This window comes from Penicillium waksmanii, assembly GCF_028829765.1.
Source record: "Penicillium waksmanii strain IBT 27052 chromosome Unknown utg000004l:1.0-5674109.0:1.0-5678898.0, whole genome shotgun sequence".
NCBI lineage: Eukaryota > Fungi > Ascomycota > Eurotiomycetes > Eurotiales > Aspergillaceae > Penicillium > Penicillium waksmanii.
The window spans coordinates 823,844-843,111 of NW_026643251.1; the positions used below are offsets into that span (position 1 = coordinate 823,844).

The window sequence follows — 19,268 nt, forward strand, 5'->3', positions numbered from 1 at the left end:
GGGGCACTGTAATTGACTAGTAGTATAAGGTTTCAACCAATGGCGCAAAGTTGAAGTGGCAAGTCCCAATTACAACTTGACATTTGCTTTAAGTAATCTGGGTCAAGCCGATGACCTGCGGTTCAAATTCAAGCTTCCCCCAGCGGTCACTAGACATACCTTATACCTAGGTATAAATAGAATCGAAGATAGCTTTATATATAAACTTGAACGGACGCAGCGTTGAGAAATTGCCAACTTGAACGGATTACAATCGCCCTTTCAATGATGCAACCACTGCAATCATCGTCATCACATCTCAGTCAAGTTTGAAGTGGTGTTAGGCGCCCAGTGCCGAGACGGGACGCCTCGCTTTTTCCAAAAAAAAGAAAATGATGGCATCTAGGGTCCTGAGGTCATGACCGAGAATTTCTCGGTTGCTTTTTTTCTCATGACCCGGAAGACCTCGGACTCATTTTTTGATGATGTGAATGGGCTAACTCAATGGATATGCTGTTATTTATTCGTTCTTAAAGCCCATATCTCTGTCACCAGGATATAATCTCATTTTCTTTTCGTTGACTTGAAACGAATTGATAAAATATCTCGGATCTGATATTACATGACCAGATGTGCATCCCATGACCTGGAGGCATCACCATCACTAGGAATAAATTGCCGACTGATAAACTTGGAACGGACTGCTCCCATATCACGTGACGTGAAGAGCGCGCCCGCAGCCCTTATTGTAGCCATCTCAAAGAGCATCGCTTCCTCTTTTTTTCTTTTTTTTCAAGCCTTATTGCTTTTTCAAATAGTATACGGCTATTTTGATGGGAAGGAATTTCACCGAGCCACCGTGTTGGGCCACTGGATCAGTCGGCATGTATGATCTGAGGATGAATTTCCCAGGCCATCATCGAATATGATGTGGATCGCTTCGGAACAAGACCGAATCTGCGAGATCTAGAATCACTTCCATCCCGTCCAATTTTCTGCGATCAAGTAGCAAAATAGACAACAATTTTATTTCAATTCAAGTGTAAAAGGGTCAAGGAAGTAAGACGAAGAGAAGGAAGACAGATCGAACAAGCCCTTTGCTCACAGCAGAGATGACTCGCAGCTTGTTGAATTTTACACCCTACGACTCCGTCTATGAATGGATCAGAACCATAGAATATATCGGCCTAGCCATACACAGATACTGAGTCTCGCACAGCAGTTGGAAATTTTGAATGGGGCCGATCTGGAAAAATTGTGGGGTTGGTAGCAATGAGTTCTGGATGTAATATAATAGGCTGACATCTGGAGATTGGGAGATTGCCCAGGTGCCCTCACTGGGTACAAGTCTGCAAAACAAACCCACTCTCACTTATCAAGTCATTCTCCTCGATAACAAAGGAGAGGGTACCTGTATAATAAGCATTTCCCTGAACATTAATCACCACACCATGTCGTGTTTCGCTATTCTGGCCTTCTATTGGGATACCCTCATCCACAATCTTTGCGGTGAAAGCTCCAGTGTTGAAGTGGTTCGAAACAAGTGAGTTATATGCCCATGATTCGCCCTTGACTCTTAATTTCTTTTCATGAGCTACTGCCATTCGTGCTGCGACACATGATCCCGTGGGAGATCGGTCAATCTGGTCACCGGCAAAGTAGCATAGACCTGTCTCTGCCCCTGCAACACCGCCAGGCCTGAACCCAATTTCATGATCAACTACCATAACGGAATATAAAAATGATAGTCTCTCGTCCTCGGGATGCTGCAAAGCTTTGCGGACTTGCGGATCTGTTTCGAGATGTCGCTTCAACTTTTTCACAGCGAGAGTGACAGAGTCGAGGTTGAAGTTACGCAAGCCAGTCGAGAATCCGAGCTCGTGTATATCGACCAACGCGTAAAATGCGCCACCGTATGAAATATCGAGCTCGATGGACCCTTTGTCACCAAGCTCTGGCCACCTCACCTCAGCAGGGATAGGCACCTGTAAGTTCGTAGCAGCGCAGTACGCTGGCGTCGACAGAAATCTAACAGGGCGAGAGGGATCGGACTTTTGACCATCCTCGGATGTAGGAACTGTAACGCGCACAAGGCCGCATGGCGCATGAATGTTGACCTTGACCTCGCGAGCAGCAAGATCCGGTTTCAAATCATTTCGTCGTGGAAAGACCGTGAGATCATGAGTGTCAACCAAGAACCGACCGAGGGCAATCGTGGCATGTCCACACATGGTGGAGAAACCACTGTTGTGCGTGAACAAAGTTCCAATATGCGCCTCTCCGGAATGAACCAGTTCGGTTTCTGGAATGATGATCGCTCCGTACATGTCATAGTGTCCGCGAGGCTCCAACATGAGACGCTTTCGAATATTGTCATATTGACTCTTCGCTTGGTCACGCTGCTCGAGAAGAGTTCCTGTCAAGTGAGGGAAGCCGGAGTAGATGATGCGAGTTGGCTCTCCAGTGGTGTGCATGTCAATGCACTTGATCGCGCCATTCTGTTCGAGTTGCTGAACGACATCCATGGTGGCGAAGCTAAACGGCGATGATAGTCGCAGTGTTGAAGTGAAGGATGGGTGGCGTGGAAGGTGGCTTGGTGTGATTAATTCATGGACAAGAAGCGTCGTGAGTTGTCAATTACTAATGACTCATGAACCTTGGAATCCCTTCCCCACGTTGAAAGTGGGACTCGTCGGAACGGATGATGCATCGCGGATGGGCCATCCGACGACGCTTGCGATATCGCTCGGCGACTCGGACCACCATAGCGTTAAAAAAGCCACCTCGAGCGAAAATGTCTATCGAACTTCAAAGATTGCCGTGCAAAATTTTTGCGATTGCATGGCTCTTGATTGTAGGCTTTTTACCTGTTTTCCAAAAATGTTGATTCCCTCACACTCCGACATTTTGAATATCATCCTCAACCTCTCCTTGAACAATGCAGTCAACAGTATTATGCTCTGAAGAGGGTATATTAAACATTTACTCTTCTGATCAAGAGGTGCGCCGAGCGAAATCCATTGAATGCAACACCATGTAGCAATTTATTCCTTTGGAATGGGAAAGGTCGGTATTAGATCAATTGTGTAAAATCGCGCAAAAGAATAACGACATTCTTACAATCAATGCCTTCAAGGAAAGAGTAGTGGGAATGGGATTGATGATGGCCCCCGCAGTGTACAGATCAAGCTTAGCTGACGATAGGGTGGCATTGTCATCCCAAGGGCGTCCTATTGGCCAGCACGCCCTGCCATTAACATGTCTCACATCTTCTGACAACCCCCAAAGGCGTGAACACAACACTTGCTCAGCAGAACATAAATATCAACCGGCTCCCTCAAATTGATTTAATGCATACCTAACCGGAAATTACATTGGTTCCCGAGGTCGCACCACTTACAATCGTCGCGGGGAGAAACACTCCACCCGCCTCTCAAATTTCATCGGCAATGGCCGACATCCCCGAGATCCTCAATTTCCGCACTGCCAGCGCAGATGATGCATCCGCTATCCAACAACTGATTCAGGCCGCATTTCGTGCCGAAGATACCAGGCAAGGATGGGTTGCCGATATGGCCATCAATTCGCGCTTTACAGTCGACATCGCCCACATCGCCAAGACAGTCACCGAGCTTGACAGCGACTTCCTGATAGCTTCCAACAAGGCCGGGAATATGGTGGCGACTATTGCCGTCTCGAAACTTGACCCTGATCTCGCCCGTATCTTTATGCTGGCTGTAGACCAGCGGTGGCAACAGGCAGGGCTGGGCCGACAAGTTCTTGCGTACGCCGAAGAATATTGCCAGCGGACTTGGGGCGTCACAAGACTAGGTCTAGATGCTCTGTCTACGCGTCAGGAGCTCATTTCGTGGTACCTCCGACGTGGCTATTTGAAGACCGGAGAGACGAAGCCATTCCCCCGCGATGCATATAGTGATCTCGATCTGCCAGAGGACCTTGTCTTTGTTCAATTTGAGAAATCGATAAGCCCATTGGATGCGTGAAAGGAGGAGATTTCTAATTTGGTGGCTTTGTTGGGTAGATATATGAGAATAGTATCGGGGTTGGTCCGATCACGCGGCGCGTACAACATGGATTTTGAGTTCAGTGGGTTTGGATTCCAAATCCGGGACGGATTTAGAAAACCATCGCACGGCGGCGGCTGTCGGTTGAGATGCCGGGAGTGTCGGGTTTGGGGTTTGTGCTACCAATGAAGAGATAACGGGTTATCCGATGATCAAAGATGCCAACTGGTAACATTCCCCAGAGTTGTAGTCTTGTGGAGTTGTTTTATCGTCATAATGATTGCGGGGGTTGTATTCAGGCTTTGTGTGTGGAGCTTTGGGTCTATAGATGAGCTAGTGGCCAATTCGCAACAACCGAATACCTTGGATTATCATATATGCTCGGTATCCAATACCGTAGTGTTGATTTGGTGGGTCCTGTGCCTAATCTGGGTAATTGAACGCGCGAGATAGGGTTGCCTTGCCCAATCGGAAGCTCGCCAGGGCGGGTTTGCGCATGGCAACTCTAAATCGGGTTGCAGACCACATGAGCACTGTTTAGACTTCAATACTGCTGTTTGATCTATAAAGAAGTGATCGCATTCGCCACAAAATAACTCTACCAGAGAATCAAGCAAATACAGTTTTATCTCTAATTCAGATCTCAAGATCGCTATGTCATCAATGCTTCACTATCTCGGCTTCGGCAAGGACGCACCTCCTACGAAGGAGCCTGTCGACGAAACACCAATTCGGGCTCTGCCAGCATCATGGTATACATCTCCGGAAATGTACGAGCTCGAACGCCGTGCGATCTTTTCCCGGAGATGGATTTTCATCACACACAGCTCTCGACTGAAGAACACGGGCGACTGGCTCCGCTACGAGATGGCGGGTTATGACTTTATTCTTACTCGGGATCGTCAGGACAATATCAACGCCTTCCACAATGTCTGCAGACACCGCGCCTATCCCGTGATTGAAAAGGAGGGACAAGGAAATTCGAAGATTCTGTCCTGCAGATATCACGGGTGGTCCTACGGACTCAATGGCAAACTCGCCAAGGCCACGGGGTTCAAGGAAGACTTGAAAAAGGAGGATAACGGGCTTTTCAAGATCCATGTCAAGGTTGACGTGAACGGATTTATCTGGATCAACATGGACGCGAAGGAGACACCGGAAGTTTCATGGGAAGAGCACTTTGCGAATGTCGACAAGCAGGAGCGTTATAAAGCATACAACTTTGACAACTACGATCTTGATCACAGTTATCAATTAGATGGCGAGTTCAACTGGAAGATCCTTGCCGACAACTTCAACGAATGCTACCATTGCCCGACAACACATGCCGATATTCCGGACATTCTGAACCTTGAATCATTCGACAGCGATCTCAAGGATGGCCATATTCAGCACCACTGTGAATCCACACCAGAGCAGAAGGCTGCTGGTCTATACACTGCTAGTACATACTACTTCCCCGCTACCGCAATGGTCGTTTCGTGAGTACTCCCAAACCTTCCCACCAAAGCATCAATCTAATGAGTCCAGCCCGCATTTTATCATGATCCAGAAATTCATGCCCAAGGGCCCGAAAGCCTCGGCTATGGCGTATGAGGTTTACCGAAATCGGGATTCCTCCGAGGAAGACTTCAAGCGGATCAGCGACCTATATGAGCGCGTGATGAGGGAAGATAAGGTGCTCTGCCACAATGCACAGAAGAATCTTGACCGTGGAGTTTTCGTCAATGGCCAGCTGCATCCGAAATACGAGAAAGCGCCTATCTTTTTCCAAAGCACATGTCGGGATGTGGTTTCAGAGCATTTTGAACGCGAGAAGGCCGAGGGACACGAAATTTGGCCGGCGAGACAAAAGGTCCCCGGCAATTCGCAAGTGAGTGAGAAGGACGAGATGATGTGTGCGGGACTGGCATGTGGACCTCAGCAAGCGGTCCTGGCCTGGTGAGAGGGATGCTAATTTGGAAGCTAAGAAAATGGCTTCAATTAATTCCTGTCTGTTTAGCGACATGTTATGCATTATAGCTTATTAGAATGAGGTTGAATCTATGTTATGAGTATTGGAAATGTTTTGCCTAGATAGTGAAGATTACGTATGACTGAATCATTGCGGAGTATGATTCTATTTCAGGTGGTGACCAATGATCCAGTAACTCCATTGGCGACTTTTTGTTTGCTTCAGTCCACTGTGCCAGGGAAGCACAATTTCCTTGCTTTGGAGTTCCTTTGGTTCCTGGAAGCCCAGGGAGAGCAGTCTGGCCATGGAGCTCTGCAGGTGATTGCCCTTTGAGCATTCATGAGGTAGCCATTTGAATTAAGCAAGAATAGTGAGGGAACCTAGACAGTCTAATGATCTGTAGCGGTACCCTTTCCGTCCACTGAGTAGATAATCAGGCGCTCATTGTTCCGAAATGATCGTTCAATATGACTTTTGTTGTTTCGGATTGTTGATTGTTAAGGCGTGGGTGCCGCAGGCATTCAGGTCGCCGTGCTGGCTTTCTGTCAGAAATGCCGTAAAACTTGAAGGCTACTCCAAAGAACTAGATTGGAAATCTAATGCTCTGCCTATTGAAATGCAAGATTAATTGTATTCATAGTCACGGCGCTCCATGGCGGCCATTGTTCAGACGAGTGCCTCAGGCTTCCCAGGTCTACCTATATCAGTCTCCCTCCTTTGCCTTCCTCATTTACATCTTTCACCATTTTCATCCTCCATCATGTAGGCCTCAACCGCAAGCAATAAACCAAGTGCAGCCTAGGAGTGTCCCAAAATGACCAAGGCTCTGCGACACCCTCATTGAAGCAATTATATAGATTGTTTGATCCTAACAGTTCAGGGAACTGGATATATGACTGGGTAAGATGCTGAGTAGGATACTAACTAGTATAATGTTTGTATATCTAATACTACTAATAACGGCTAGTACTAGTATCTACTACACAGTTGACATACTGGAACCAACACAGTACTTCCTGCCAGTGCTCCTGACTATAGATATTCTCCAGGTGCTATATAGATATTTACAGCATCCACTAATCCGAATCTTTGTCCAAATTTACATAAGGCTCGCAGGTAAGAACAATGGTATTTTGAGGATGCTGTCAGCCTGGCGGAAACACTGGGTCTATTATCGCCATTGAGGATCGACTACATAGGTACTGAGCGTAAAGGCTTCATGCCAGGCAACAGGTCCTAGTCAGTCTATGCCCACCTTCCAAGACAGCTCTGGAGACCCTCACTCATCCCATCACCATCCATCTCTCACCCTCACTCTCTTTTCTCAGACCAAGCGCTTTCCCTCGCTCAGTTCAACAGCTTTCTTCGCTCTGAAAGTTACCCCCAGTTCCGAACAACATGCCAAAGAAACGCACTTACTGGGACACACCGAATCCGCGAGATCTCCCAAATCCGCCGGCTGGTTCAGAGAGGAAGTCATACTACAACGCGGGTGATCTAGTCTGGTATTGTCGTGTGGGACGTAGGTAAAATCGATATCCTGCTTTAAAACGAGGCCTTTACTGATCAATCACAGAAACGGAATGGCGCGAAGGTACGATTGATTCGAGTACGAAAAGCACATTATTGCAAGCAGTATGGAGCTCTCCCCCCCCAAAAGAAACAATCTGTGATGTGATGTCTAATTTAGAGAAAGTCAGAGACGACGAAACCGGGAAAGTATATGAATTCCCGGTGGAGCGAATTCTCCTTCGCTTTCAATACTGATTCACCTGCGATTCTGGTTCGCCTTCGGTTTTATTCGCTCCCGGTTCTTATTCGCTTTCGGCTCTTATTTTCGGAATCGACATGTCAAGCATCTCCTCCCAGTCTTGCACAAACAGATGAACCCATTTCCACAACTCTGGCGAAGCCACAAACAGATTTTCTCGGAGACTCGGTTCTTGACTTGCGGCATATTGTCGTTTCCAATCGGACACTAGCGTGAGCTTCATGGCGATTGTTTTTCTGAAGTCCCTGTCCCGAAAATAGTCTTTTTCTTCTTCTTCAATTTTCAAAATGGGAGGATCTTCTTCTTGAACTTCATTGTAAAGGTTAATGTAGTGAGGTAAACACCGCTGCTGTAAGAAGTATTGCCCCATGTCTTGACCAGAGCCACGCGCAAATTGCCAGACAGTGGCAAAAAGGTTGTAATCACGAATCGAGTCGAGGCTGAGAAGTCGACTCAATGCCCAGGCAACTTGACCCAGCTCCAATGATTCGCGATATTTTTGGAATAATTTCTGGTCCGTAGATTCAGGAATAGCTGCAATAAAACCATCTATGAACGGTGTTTGCAACTCTGAGCAAAGTTCGTCGCCGTATTGCGGTAAACCCGGCATGGTCAAAAGCATAGCCTCAGGGATGGATGATGCAAAGCCCCAATCGATAAGACACGTAATATTACAATCATCATCGACAAATATGTTATTGACGCTCAGATCGGGGTGGTGCAAGGGAAAGGTCCCAGGGTTGACAGCTGGGAGTTCGAGTGTCCGTAAGATATCGCGGAGAGCATCGGCCACGACGACATAATCCACTCTGTTATTTGCCGTGTCAATCTTGTTTCCGACGGTCACGAAATCGTTCCATAAGTTCACGGCCTTCTTGCATTGTGTACTGGATTGGTACTCGCCCGGCGTGGGAATAGGCGCCACGAAGCAGTTGGGCGAGATTTGTAGGCCCTCTGCATGCTCTGAGAGTGCAGAAACAAGGCTGTCATAGAACTCAGTTTCAGAAACGAAAGGCCCCCGTGGTATTTCCAGCAGATATCGGCCATGCAACATGTGACCACGCGAAAGACATTCCTTGAGTTCAAAGGACCCAGCCTCTTCGAAGAGTGACCCGATTTTATCGAAACGCAACTGTGAAAGCTTCCAGCTAATAGCACCGAGTTGGGAAAGTATTTTGGCCTTCTTAGCGGTCTCCAGGCAAGGTTGAAAAGCGTCGAATGCTTTCCAAACTTTCGATAGTGGCCGTCCAGGTGCTTCACTCATAAAGATGAATGGAACACCGATGTCGTTATCGGAGGAAGCACTATTGTGTGTATGTTAGGACCAGAAAAGTGGGATTTGGGATAGGAGTACCCATTACCAGTAGTCGTATACCTCTGGAACTGGAATGTCACTATGAGCTTTGAGGTATCGTAGCGTGGCAGCTTCGCTTGCAAGTAACTTTTCTGCCTGTTCATCTGGCATGAAGGATCTCAAGTGTGGGACTCGGACTACCCATTGTACTCCGTCTTCAAATGAAATGAAGACGGCCCAGTTAAAACTCCCCGAGGCAGGATGTTGTTCGGGATCGCAAGCACACGGAATGCCCTGTCGTAGTGCACTCGCTCGACGGCAAAGCGCTTGAAGATCAAAGTTGCGGTAGAGGAACACTCCATCGGAACTCGATTTTGCGGACATTTCAAATATTTGGTGCGCTTCCAAGACGAAAGCTCCTGTCGTTCAATATGTCAATGTTGATGCGGCTAAAAGTGGTGAAGAGCGATTGTGCATTGACTCACATGCTCACACCCCAAGGATCCTGTCGAAGATAGAATTGAGAAAAATGGTCAAAATAGGCTCGAATGGACTAGCGGCGCGTAGGCGGTTTGGTAATACTGAACAGAGGGCACGAATGAATGAGAGATGGTGATGGAATGAGGCTACCCTCTGCGACTCAGACTATCTAGATGTGGGATGACTCAGCACTTCGTGCCTGAGGCTACCAACTACTAGTTAACTAACGTAATTCCCGCTCGAGTGAGCCACCCGGCCGTGTGGGCCACCCCAAAACACATAGTAAATGCAATGAATTACAACTTCATATCTCAACAACCACGCGTAATTTAAATGGGAAGTTAAACCTATTTAGTCTGAATAGTATCTGTAACTAGTTTATAGAGTATGAAAGCAATAAGGCAATTAAAGGTGGAGGTATACATATTTATTGCTTAAATGTCTAAATTACTCTGTATTTTACAGTAAGGCAATAAAGTATTGAGCTGAATATCTTAGTATCAAGATATATTATAACTTTGCGTATATAAAAGTACATATACTTAAAACCAGACAAAATTGATAATTGGTGGTTGAAATATAGAGGGACAGAAAATGGAATTTACTATGTGTTTTGGGGTGGCCCACACGGCCGGGTGGCTCACTCGAGCGGGAATTACGTTACAACGTTGGTTGAAATTGGAAGATATATTCAATTCGGAATCGCCGAGACACATTAGTAATATGTGTCTGATGACTCCGGTAGAAAGGGAAATTCTGAATTAAATAATGATCCCCGCCCAGCCCTGCCAAACGTAGCTACTAGCTTCGCACGCCTTAGCATGATATTGTTTTGATATTCCTATGAGGCTAGTTGGTAAGAACGGAGAATGAAATCATAGATAGCAATTTTCTTCTTTCTTTCCTTGAAAATTACCGAGGAATGGCTAATCCTGCAAAGAATTAAAGGGACGCCAAAACTCGCTACGCCTCCTCCAACGAGGCAATCCCGTCAAAACTGATAGACCTCTCTCTCGCACCAAATAAGGCTATTTCCGTTCTCATAAAATACCCGTCTACGATTACCACGCAGAAGCCGATTTCAATAGTATTGCACAAGAGAACTACGAGCGCGCAAGTTTCAAAAAGGCCATTATGTCATCAAGATCCTTGCAAGAGGTTGCATTTCGCAGACATTGCAAAACCTTCCAAGCTTCTATCTCATATCACTCAAGTAGGTAAATGGAAAGTCAAACATAAAAGAATACAACAAAAATGAATTTCTCACTCCCGGCGAGCTTGAAATTCGAAACTTTCATTGTACGAAAGTGGTACAAAGGTGAGTGCAAAGGCGTTGGTGCCTCAGGCATAAAGATTGTGCTGCAGTTCTCGTTTATCATCACGTAGATCATGATTATATGGCTTCTCGGATCTTCATGCTCGAGCAGTGACAAAGGGTAACCGATTGGGGGTATTCATAAATCGAAGACACAAGCTCATTCATGTGAAGTTCATTCTGACATAACAATCAACGGGTAAGTTATAACCATGAAAGAGCATGTTCACGAGCCCTTTGCCAGATTTGATCTATTGTACCACTCATCTTGAATACTACATAACGAGAGTCTTGCTAAGCCCTGTACGACGTGTGCAGTATAGCCATATCATGTAGAAAAATAGTCTCACTTTCAAGCAGCCACTCAGATCTGACCATTTAGCGCCGACTCGGTTTTTGGGGTTTCAGCCCCATGGAGGCGGAGGGGTTCTCGCGTCTCACCCTTATCTGAATAACTTCCCACATCCAAGTCCTGACTTTTTGCCCACCGCCCCAAGATGGCGCACTGCGGTAGCCGCGATGAATACACGGTCGGATGGGTGTGCCCCATGGAAGACGACCTCACTGCGGCGCAGATATTGCTTGACGAACAACACCAAAGTCCAACTGTCGACGATACGGAGGCAAACGTATATAAGCTTGGTAGCATCGGTGACCACAATGTCGTCCTTGCAAGTCTGCCAGCGGGTAAGATCGGGGCTAATTCCGCCGCAACATTGGCCACTGAGATGAAACACGCATTCCCAGCTATTCGATTCTGGCTGCTGGTGGGAGTCGGAGGTGGTGTGCCAGGGAAAAATGTAGATATTCGACTTGGTGATGTTGTTGTTAGCCACCCGGTGAATGACCATGGCGGCGTGGTGCAGTATGATCTTGGAAGATACATTCCAAGTGGATTCAAGAGAAGGGGATTTCTCAATGGGCCACCTGCAATTCTCCTCGCCGCAATCATGAAGCTGCAGTCAAATCAAGACCTCGGGAGAAGTAGCCTGACGCCAAACTTATCGAGGCTCAGCAAACAGCCAAAGTTTCGACACGACCAAGCAGGCAACGATGTTTTATTCGAAGCGACATACAGTCATGTCGGTGATGAAGGCTGTGTATCATGTGCCTCTTCAAAGGAGATCAAAAGACAGCAACGAGTGGCCGGACCACCAGAGGTTCACTACGGTACGATTGCATCGGGCAACCGAGTCATGAGAGACGGTGTGGACCGGGACAAGGTCTGCTCAGAAATCGGAGAAGTTCTCTGCTTTGAAATGGAAGCAGCCGGCCTGATGAATAATTTCCCCTGCCTGGTGATTCGGGGGATCGGTAACTATTCTGACTCCCATAAGAACAAGCGATGGCAGCCATATGCGGCAGCGACAGCAGCGGCGTACACAAAGGAGCTACTGCTCATAGTACCGGTGATAGAGGTGGTGAAAGCGAAGAAAGCCAATCAACCGAGTACCGGTAGGAAATCCCATTGAATTGCTATCGTGGTCCACTAAGCTCACCTTGGATAGATCGGATGCCATATTTCTCCCTTCCCTTTCTGAGGAATCTGCAGTTCATTGGTAGAAGTTCAGAGCTTCATGTGCTCAGGCAGAAACTGCTAATAGACAAAGATTGCCAGAGGATGGCCATCAGTGGCCTTGGTGGAATTGGGAAGACGCAAGTGGCATTGCAGTTCGCATATTTTGTCAAGGAAAACTATCCAGAATTTTCAATCCTCTGGTTACAGGCGATGAACATGGAGACCTTCAGGCAGGGCTACATGGGGATTGCACAAGCATTAGGATTACACCGACAGCTGGAGCCTACAGAAGACTTGAAAGTGCTAGTTCAGCAACGGCTATGTGCGAAGAGTGCAGGAAAGTGGCTTCTATTTGTTGACAACCTTGACGACGTGGATTTACTTCGCGGGCAAGGTCGAATGAAAGGCGTGCTGGACATGTTACCGGAAAGTGATGATTGCCTGACACTATTCACGACACGACACGGAGCCGTTGCCCAGCACCTGGTTGGTAGCGATGTGATTGAACTAGGGAAGATGACAGAAGAGGAGACCATGGACATGCTGGAAAGGTCATTAATTCGAAAGACCGACTCTCACGGCAACAAGGACATGGTGGATCTCCTCGCCGAGCTGGAATATCTGCCTTTGGCTGTTACACAGGCAGCAGCGTATATTAACACAAACAAGAGCTCTATATCCGAGTATCTAAGCTTGTTCAAGAACACGGCGGAAGATGCTATCGCTATCATGAGCTCGGATTTTGGTGACAAAATGCGATACTCGAATTTGACAAATGCAGTCGCGAAAACATGGACGATAACGTTCAATAAGATTCAGTGCCTCGATCCTATAGCGGCGAATCTCCTCAAGTTTATGTCTTGTATCGAATGGAGGGCAATACCATACTCAATTTTACCAGCAACCTGCTCGAAGGCACAGCAAGCAAAGGCCATCGGCGTACTCTGCTCCTTCTCGCTTATAGAAAGGATAGATCATGGCACCAAGTTCAACATGCATAGGCTAGTCCATCTAGCGATCAGGATTTGGGTTGCAAACAACGGTCAACAAAAGAAGATAATCATGGCGGCATTCAAACAACTCTCGGCGGTATTTCCATGTCATTACCAGACCAACCATGAAAAATGGCGAGAGTATATGCCACATGTGGCTCATATAGAGCGATATAAGTCACATTCCGACTCCGCCGAGAGGGCCGAGCTCTGTCTGAGGGTTGCCAAGTGCCTATTGGTTGATGAGCGTGCGAAAGAAGCCACTGTCTGGCTGCGACGGTCTTGTGAATGGAGGGATAAGAATCTTTCTCCACATAACGTGCAGAGACTTACCTCACAGCGTTATCTCGCCATGGCATATCGACAAAACGGACAGCTCAAAGAGTCAATCGGGCTATTTGAGTATGTTGTTGCGATTTCAGCGGGCGTACTATCAGAGGATGACCCCGATCGCCTATCATCACAGTCCCAGCTTGCGATATCATATCAAGCAAACGGACAGACTGAAGAATCGACCAAGCTTCTTGAGGGGATTGTTCGTATATAAGCCCACCTGCTGCCATACAACAATGACAGACGTCTTGGGTCGCGGCACATGCTCGCAATGGCATATCAAGCAAATGGACGAATTCTGGACTCAATTGAACTACTCGGGCACATTACCGGGACGGAAGCAGAAAGACTCGGTGACGATGATCCCAAGTGACTAGCATCACAACACACACTTGCGATGGCATATTCCCACACCAGTCAGATTGAAGAAACAATCACACTTCTTACACTTGTACTATTAAAGCAAAGTCTTTGGTGGAAGATCATCCGGATCGACTTGTGTCGGAGTACGCACTTGCGATGGCATACAAGGACAAGAGTCAGACCGAGGAGTCAATCAAACTCCTGACACGTACCGCTACTATAGAAGCGTAATTTCTCTTACTATGAGGTTATGTCGAATCCGGAACAGAGCTGTCATCCGTGCTATACGCGAGGGTTGTCCAGCAGATGAAGGGGACAGACTCGACTGAACTGAGGAGTGGAGGAGTCGCAAACCACCCCTCGTTATTGTAATACATCTGCCTCGGTGTTTAATCAGATACTGCCACACCAGGTACCGGGGTTCTCGAGTGTTTCGATATGATTTCTGTCGAGACGGATGAAGAGCGTTTTTAGAAAGCGAAAGAAGGACTATCATAGGTTATTTCCTGCTAAGAAGGTGGTGACTATCATTGACTATTTGCATCCCTGGATAGTATATTCCACAACTGCTATTAGTAGGAAGCTTGGATCAAGTCAGGCTAGAGGAAATAGATAAGGTACCTATCACAGTTAACTAAAGGTGGTCCCGTCTACTTGCTTGGGTTCCTAAGATGGGTGACTGAGCAGCCCCGAGATCTGCCGAGCTCTTAATTTAACCGCCATGAAAGCCTTGGCTTTTGATGATCCCGAACGTTTTTGAAACTATTCATCCATTCTAAATTCGGGATGGAATGACCAGGCTATCCTCTACGCCGAGTCGAGAATTAGAGTCGTCATTCCCGATGTGGCGGTATAATAATATTTGATGCGTAAATCTTGATGTGGAAAGGTCAAAAATATGCAGACAATACCAATACCCACGCCTCAAGAATCCAGCCAAAGGCCACACATGCAATGCCAAAACCCCTAGCCAAATATAACACCAAACACCGGGTATTCCCAAATTCAGAAAACAAAATGATCACCCGTGGCAAGCCCGATGCAAAAATACAACCAGAAAGAGGTCCAAAGACGCAGAAGGTCCCCCGGGTGGGGGGAGGGAAGGGAAGGGGAAGGCCGGAAAACATATGCGTTCATGTCATCATCACATCTTGCGCTGGTGTGTTCGCAGAAGATGGGTCCAGGGGAGTTTCGGCTTCGGCGTTGGCTTCGACATCTTCCATATCTTTATCTTCGTTATCCTCTCCGGGACTGATAGCAGAGACACCGTTGACGAGGGGAGTAGATGAGGTTTCCTCTCCAGGGATCCGATGATCCTCATCAAAAACCTCCTCCCACAACCGAACCGTCAAATCAAGACCACAACTAACCATAAGCCTCTTCCCATCCAATTTCCCCGTATGCACACAAAGAACAGGCTCCGTATGCCCCTTAATGCGCTGCAAAACATTCTTACTCACAATATCCCAACAAAGAATATCTCCATCCTCACTCCCCGACACCGCAAAGCAAAGCGGAGGCGAATATTTCATCTCAGGCTCCCCATATAAACCAAAACAGCCCGAAATACTGTACTTGGTATTGGCGTGACCCTGGAAAGTCTTCACAACGCGCGACTCAACGTAATTCCACATCCGGATACACCCATCAAGCGTCCACGCCAGGATGTATTTCCCGTTTGGTGAGAATTTCACGCACGTTGCGGGTGGGTTGTCTTCGTGGACTAGAGTGCGCAGACACTGGCCGCTATGCGTGTCCCAGACTCGGACTAGTCCGTCATGCGCGCAGGAGACGATTAGGGTACCGTCGTGGACGACGTCTATACCGGCGACGGGGTCGGAGTGTGCGGGGAGTGAGCGCATTACGCTGGCTCGTCGGACGTCCCAGAGGAATACGGCTTCGTCGTAGGAGCCGCTGACGAGGATGTTGCCCTTTGGTGCGAAGGCGATTTGGTAGACGTAGTTATGGTGGCCGACGAAGGGTTTTGTGTGTGCTCGACCCTGGAGAATAAGAATGGCTCTGGTTAGCATTTTTGGTATGGAGTATATGGACGAGGTAGCCTGGACGTACGGTTTTCACGTTCCAGAATCTGATTGTTTTGTCGTCAGATCCTGATGCAATCCACTCTCCATCCGGACTCCAGGCCAATGTAGAGATACCGGCGAGATGGCCTTCGAATGTGTATATGAGTTTGCCGGTTAGGGTTTCCCAGACCTTGATGACGGCGTCGGAGCCTTTGAGAGGATGTGATCAGCAATTGTGGCATGAAGAATTGAGGGAAGAAAGACATACCGCCACTCGCAATCATACTGCAGTCCGGAGAAAACTGCACCGTTGACACACCGCGAAGATGCGCCTTGAGCACATACTTCTCTTTGTAGTTCAAAGACTCGGGCTTCGGGGCAGGTGGAGGTGTCGCATTGGCGGGCGGCACAGGTGTCGAGGAGCGATTGGAAATATCGTCTCGCGATGAGTGGTGATTGTGTTCTTCTCGTTCTCGGCGATCCTCAGAGAGCGCGTCGGATTCGTCGGGGGAGCGATCCTCGTGGCTGCGCTCTATTGGGGTAGGGCGATCAATGGGCGAAGGGCTGCGGCGACGAGAGCCGGAATGCGAGTCATGCCAATACTCGTCTGCATCTCCAGCTACCTCACCCGGGCTATCGGACTCGTCATACTGGCGTTTATTGGGGGATGCGCGTTGCGGGGTGAAGTTCTTTTGGTGCGACCAGCTTGTTCGGCGGCGCTTTGTCTCTTCGCGATCTGACCCCGCGGCTAACTCATCGGCGGAGGACTCGACGGGGGACTGGTCGCGAGTCTCTCGACGGCGACTTCTGGTTTGCGCATTGTCCATGAGGATTGGAGATATTGGGGAATAGACGCAACGCTGCGCAGCGCAACGCGTGAGCGACGAGAAAATCCCAGGCGCGTTTCAAGGCGGTGAGACTACAACAACTACAACTATACTGCACTGCATTCAAGTTGCATTGTTACACTAAGGAGATGATGTATTGATAAAAATAAACTTGCAATGAAGTAAAGCAAGCTGTCAACTGGTTCGCCTTTTAAATTTGCACTGTCTGAACAATGGCATAGTGTACTGCATGATTGAGCCTAGCCAGCCATCGTCGAGTATATTCCTGTAAGATCGACAATTCCACGAGATCAGGAATATGTTTTCTATCAGGCTCGAAACACAAACACGTACTCCGGAGGCGATAGATCCAGCAGCTTCTCAAAACACTTGATATTTTGAAGGTACCTGCGACCATATATCTCAGCCCAGGCCAGGACAGGAAAAAATGTGTATAATTACCCCAACCAAAATATTTCCAGCACCCTGAGGGATTGACTTTGATCCGGTGTTCACCAGGCCATATTCTGATCTTACAATGGTCAAGATAGCATCTCGTTCCATGTGGGGATTTAGGCGCCTTTTGAAGACGGAATGCGATTGGGCCTTGCCATCGTTGTATCCTGGTCTTCATATTCAGTTCCATGTGCAATTTCACAAGAGTATCCAATTTTTCAGCCGCACACTTGATATCGGCTTGGATATACGCTTCCCGTCGCTCGTCGTCCTCCGCCCTGGCAAGAAACTCGGCTTCGACATCGCTGTCGTCCCATTCATCTGCCGCAGCTCTCTCGCAAAGAGTTCTGCACCGATATTGCTGACATCTGACTCGTCTGCCGACGCTCTGGCGAAGAATTCTACCTCAATATCACTGTCGTCCCACTCGTCTCCCGCAGCTCTCGCAAATAGCTCTGTCTCGACATCGCTGTCATCCCATTCGTCTTCCGCAACTCTCGCTAGGAAATCTGCCTCAATATCGGTATCGTCCCACTCATCGTGGCCGCAAGAGGCAACATCAGGACAAGGGCTATATTCCATCTCACCCAGAAGAGCCACAAGCCTCGGAGGAAACGAAGAAGAGCCAATTTTTAACAGTCATGAAGAACGAGAGGATGGGTTGCGTACTGGCGGAGGTCGGCGCGAAGGCGCGGATAAGCGCGAACCGACGCGTCCACATAAGCAGGTGCAGTCGAGGCAGGAATGACCCCGGGGATTCACTTGAGGAAGGGGCATTCGGTATACAACCGGGATGATGTCATAAATAAACCTTACCATTTGACAGCGGAGAATCCCATGGGATACATCAAGAGATATCAAAAGTTGGCATTTGATATCGTGGAGCAAATGGGTGGCAGTGGTCCGGCAATAAGGTGGAGATTTCTCACGCCAATGCTTGCAGAGCAAGAAGTACCAGAAAGCAAACGACAAGCGAGAACTTGCTAATGATCCATACTGGGGCCTCTCCTGGGTACTTGGTATGGGCGGCGAGGAGAACGAGATAGGCCAGCAGACCCGCCAGGAGTGCTTGGAGACACAGCAAAAAGGTGGGACTAAATCCCGTTGGCTGTTGCTTCCCAGCAGGGCTTGCAGAGGTGAGCTTGCCCGCCATATTGATTTGCGGGAGTGAGTGCGAGGATTTTGGGATAAGGATGGAAATGGAAATGGAAGCGGATATCAGGGGAAGAGGTTGAAGATGAAGAGGTCCGGGCAGTCTCCGCCCCCACCGTTAGGGCTGTGGGGTGGGACACTCTAAGTAAAATAGTAATGGGCAGAGCCCCAGGGCATTATTTCAGTTAAACAACGAGAAAGGTTACATCACTCTCAATATATGGTAGGCACTTCAGTATGGATCACTCTGCAAGTAACTAGTAGTCGCCGCTTGATAAGGCCCACCTCTGATGAATCCGGGGACGAAACCCTATCAAGAGATGTGACGCATATAAACTTGAATCATCCCTGTCGGCATACTCGTAGACCTTGAACGGATAGACCGGCGATACCATTTAGTGTACATATTGGACGACGAACGTTGACGTCGTAAGCAAACACTGCTTTTTTGAAGACTACAAGCTGACCGTACAATTGCAAAAGAACGTGTATTCTTCCATCGAATTGCTTCAACTTTCCTTGCTTCGCCCTATGCATCTCCCTCAGGCTGGCTGTTGTCCGGTTTGATGATTGCCTCGTCGATTTCATTCACTCCTGTCCCGGTAGAAGAGGATTCTCCGGAGTGACGGAGTTGGTGCCACAGCGTGAGCTAAAGACGGTGTTTAGCTTGAGAATGACTGGCTGTTCGGTTTTGAAATACCATCGACTGGTATGGTTGTTCTTGAGGTCTTGGGAAGCGAAGGGTTGATGGTGCAGACCGCAAAGGGCTCGATACTGAACGACC

The 19,268-nt window shown here is 48.0% G+C and overlaps 9 protein-coding genes across 9 annotated transcripts; 5 read left to right on the forward strand and 4 right to left on the reverse strand.

Moving 5' to 3' along the window:
• Window positions 1-1,313: 1,313 nt before the first annotated feature.
• Window positions 1,314-2,504, reverse strand: N7481_003175 (putative proline racemase; the record flags this gene model as incomplete). The annotated part of the gene is made up of 1 exon (XM_057262394.1): window positions 1,314-2,504. One exon carries the CDS (start codon window positions 2,502-2,504, stop codon window positions 1,314-1,316), a length of 1,191 nt encoding a protein of 396 aa, XP_057124055.1.
• Window positions 2,505-3,428: 924 nt separating this feature from the next.
• N7481_003176 (GNAT family N-acetyltransferase) lies at window positions 3,429-3,983 on the forward strand (the record flags this gene model as incomplete). Its single annotated transcript, XM_057262395.1, has 1 exon — window positions 3,429-3,983. The coding sequence occupies one exon, from the start codon at window positions 3,429-3,431 to the stop codon at window positions 3,981-3,983; it is 555 nt and encodes a 184-aa protein (XP_057124056.1).
• Window positions 3,984-4,658: 675 nt separating this feature from the next.
• Window positions 4,659-5,949, forward strand: N7481_003177 (aromatic ring-hydroxylating oxygenase subunit alpha; the record flags this gene model as incomplete). The annotated part of the gene is made up of 2 exons (XM_057262396.1): window positions 4,659-5,485; window positions 5,535-5,949. 2 exons carry the CDS (start codon window positions 4,659-4,661, stop codon window positions 5,947-5,949), a joined length of 1,242 nt encoding a protein of 413 aa, XP_057124057.1.
• A 1,823-nt stretch (window positions 5,950-7,772) lies between these two features.
• On the reverse strand, window positions 7,773-9,407 carry N7481_003178 (uncharacterized protein; the record flags this gene model as incomplete). The annotated part of the gene is made up of 2 exons (XM_057262397.1): window positions 7,773-9,033; window positions 9,091-9,407. The coding sequence occupies 2 exons, from the start codon at window positions 9,405-9,407 to the stop codon at window positions 7,773-7,775; spliced, it is 1,578 nt and encodes a 525-aa protein (XP_057124058.1).
• Window positions 9,408-11,315: 1,908 nt separating this feature from the next.
• Window positions 11,316-13,876, forward strand: N7481_003179 (kinesin light chain; the record flags this gene model as incomplete). Its single annotated transcript, XM_057262398.1, has 2 exons — window positions 11,316-12,273; window positions 12,327-13,876. 2 exons carry the CDS (start codon window positions 11,316-11,318, stop codon window positions 13,874-13,876), a joined length of 2,508 nt encoding a protein of 835 aa, XP_057124059.1.
• A 22-nt stretch (window positions 13,877-13,898) lies between these two features.
• Window positions 13,899-14,256, forward strand: N7481_003180 (uncharacterized protein; the record flags this gene model as incomplete). Its single annotated transcript, XM_057262399.1, has 2 exons — window positions 13,899-14,031; window positions 14,126-14,256. The coding sequence occupies 2 exons, from the start codon at window positions 13,899-13,901 to the stop codon at window positions 14,254-14,256; spliced, it is 264 nt and encodes an 87-aa protein (XP_057124060.1).
• Window positions 14,257-15,158: 902 nt separating this feature from the next.
• N7481_003181 (WD40 repeat domain-containing protein) lies at window positions 15,159-16,876 on the reverse strand (the record flags this gene model as incomplete). Its single annotated transcript, XM_057262400.1, has 3 exons — window positions 15,159-16,025; window positions 16,096-16,259; window positions 16,318-16,876. The coding sequence occupies 3 exons, from the start codon at window positions 16,874-16,876 to the stop codon at window positions 15,159-15,161; spliced, it is 1,590 nt and encodes a 529-aa protein (XP_057124061.1).
• A 538-nt stretch (window positions 16,877-17,414) lies between these two features.
• Window positions 17,415-18,080, forward strand: N7481_003182 (uncharacterized protein; the record flags this gene model as incomplete). Its single annotated transcript, XM_057262401.1, has 1 exon — window positions 17,415-18,080. The coding sequence occupies one exon, from the start codon at window positions 17,415-17,417 to the stop codon at window positions 18,078-18,080; it is 666 nt and encodes a 221-aa protein (XP_057124062.1).
• Window positions 18,081-18,257: 177 nt separating this feature from the next.
• Window positions 18,258-18,485, reverse strand: N7481_003183 (uncharacterized protein; the record flags this gene model as incomplete). The annotated part of the gene is made up of 1 exon (XM_057262402.1): window positions 18,258-18,485. One exon carries the CDS (start codon window positions 18,483-18,485, stop codon window positions 18,258-18,260), a length of 228 nt encoding a protein of 75 aa, XP_057124063.1.
• Window positions 18,486-19,268: the final 783 nt, after the last annotated feature.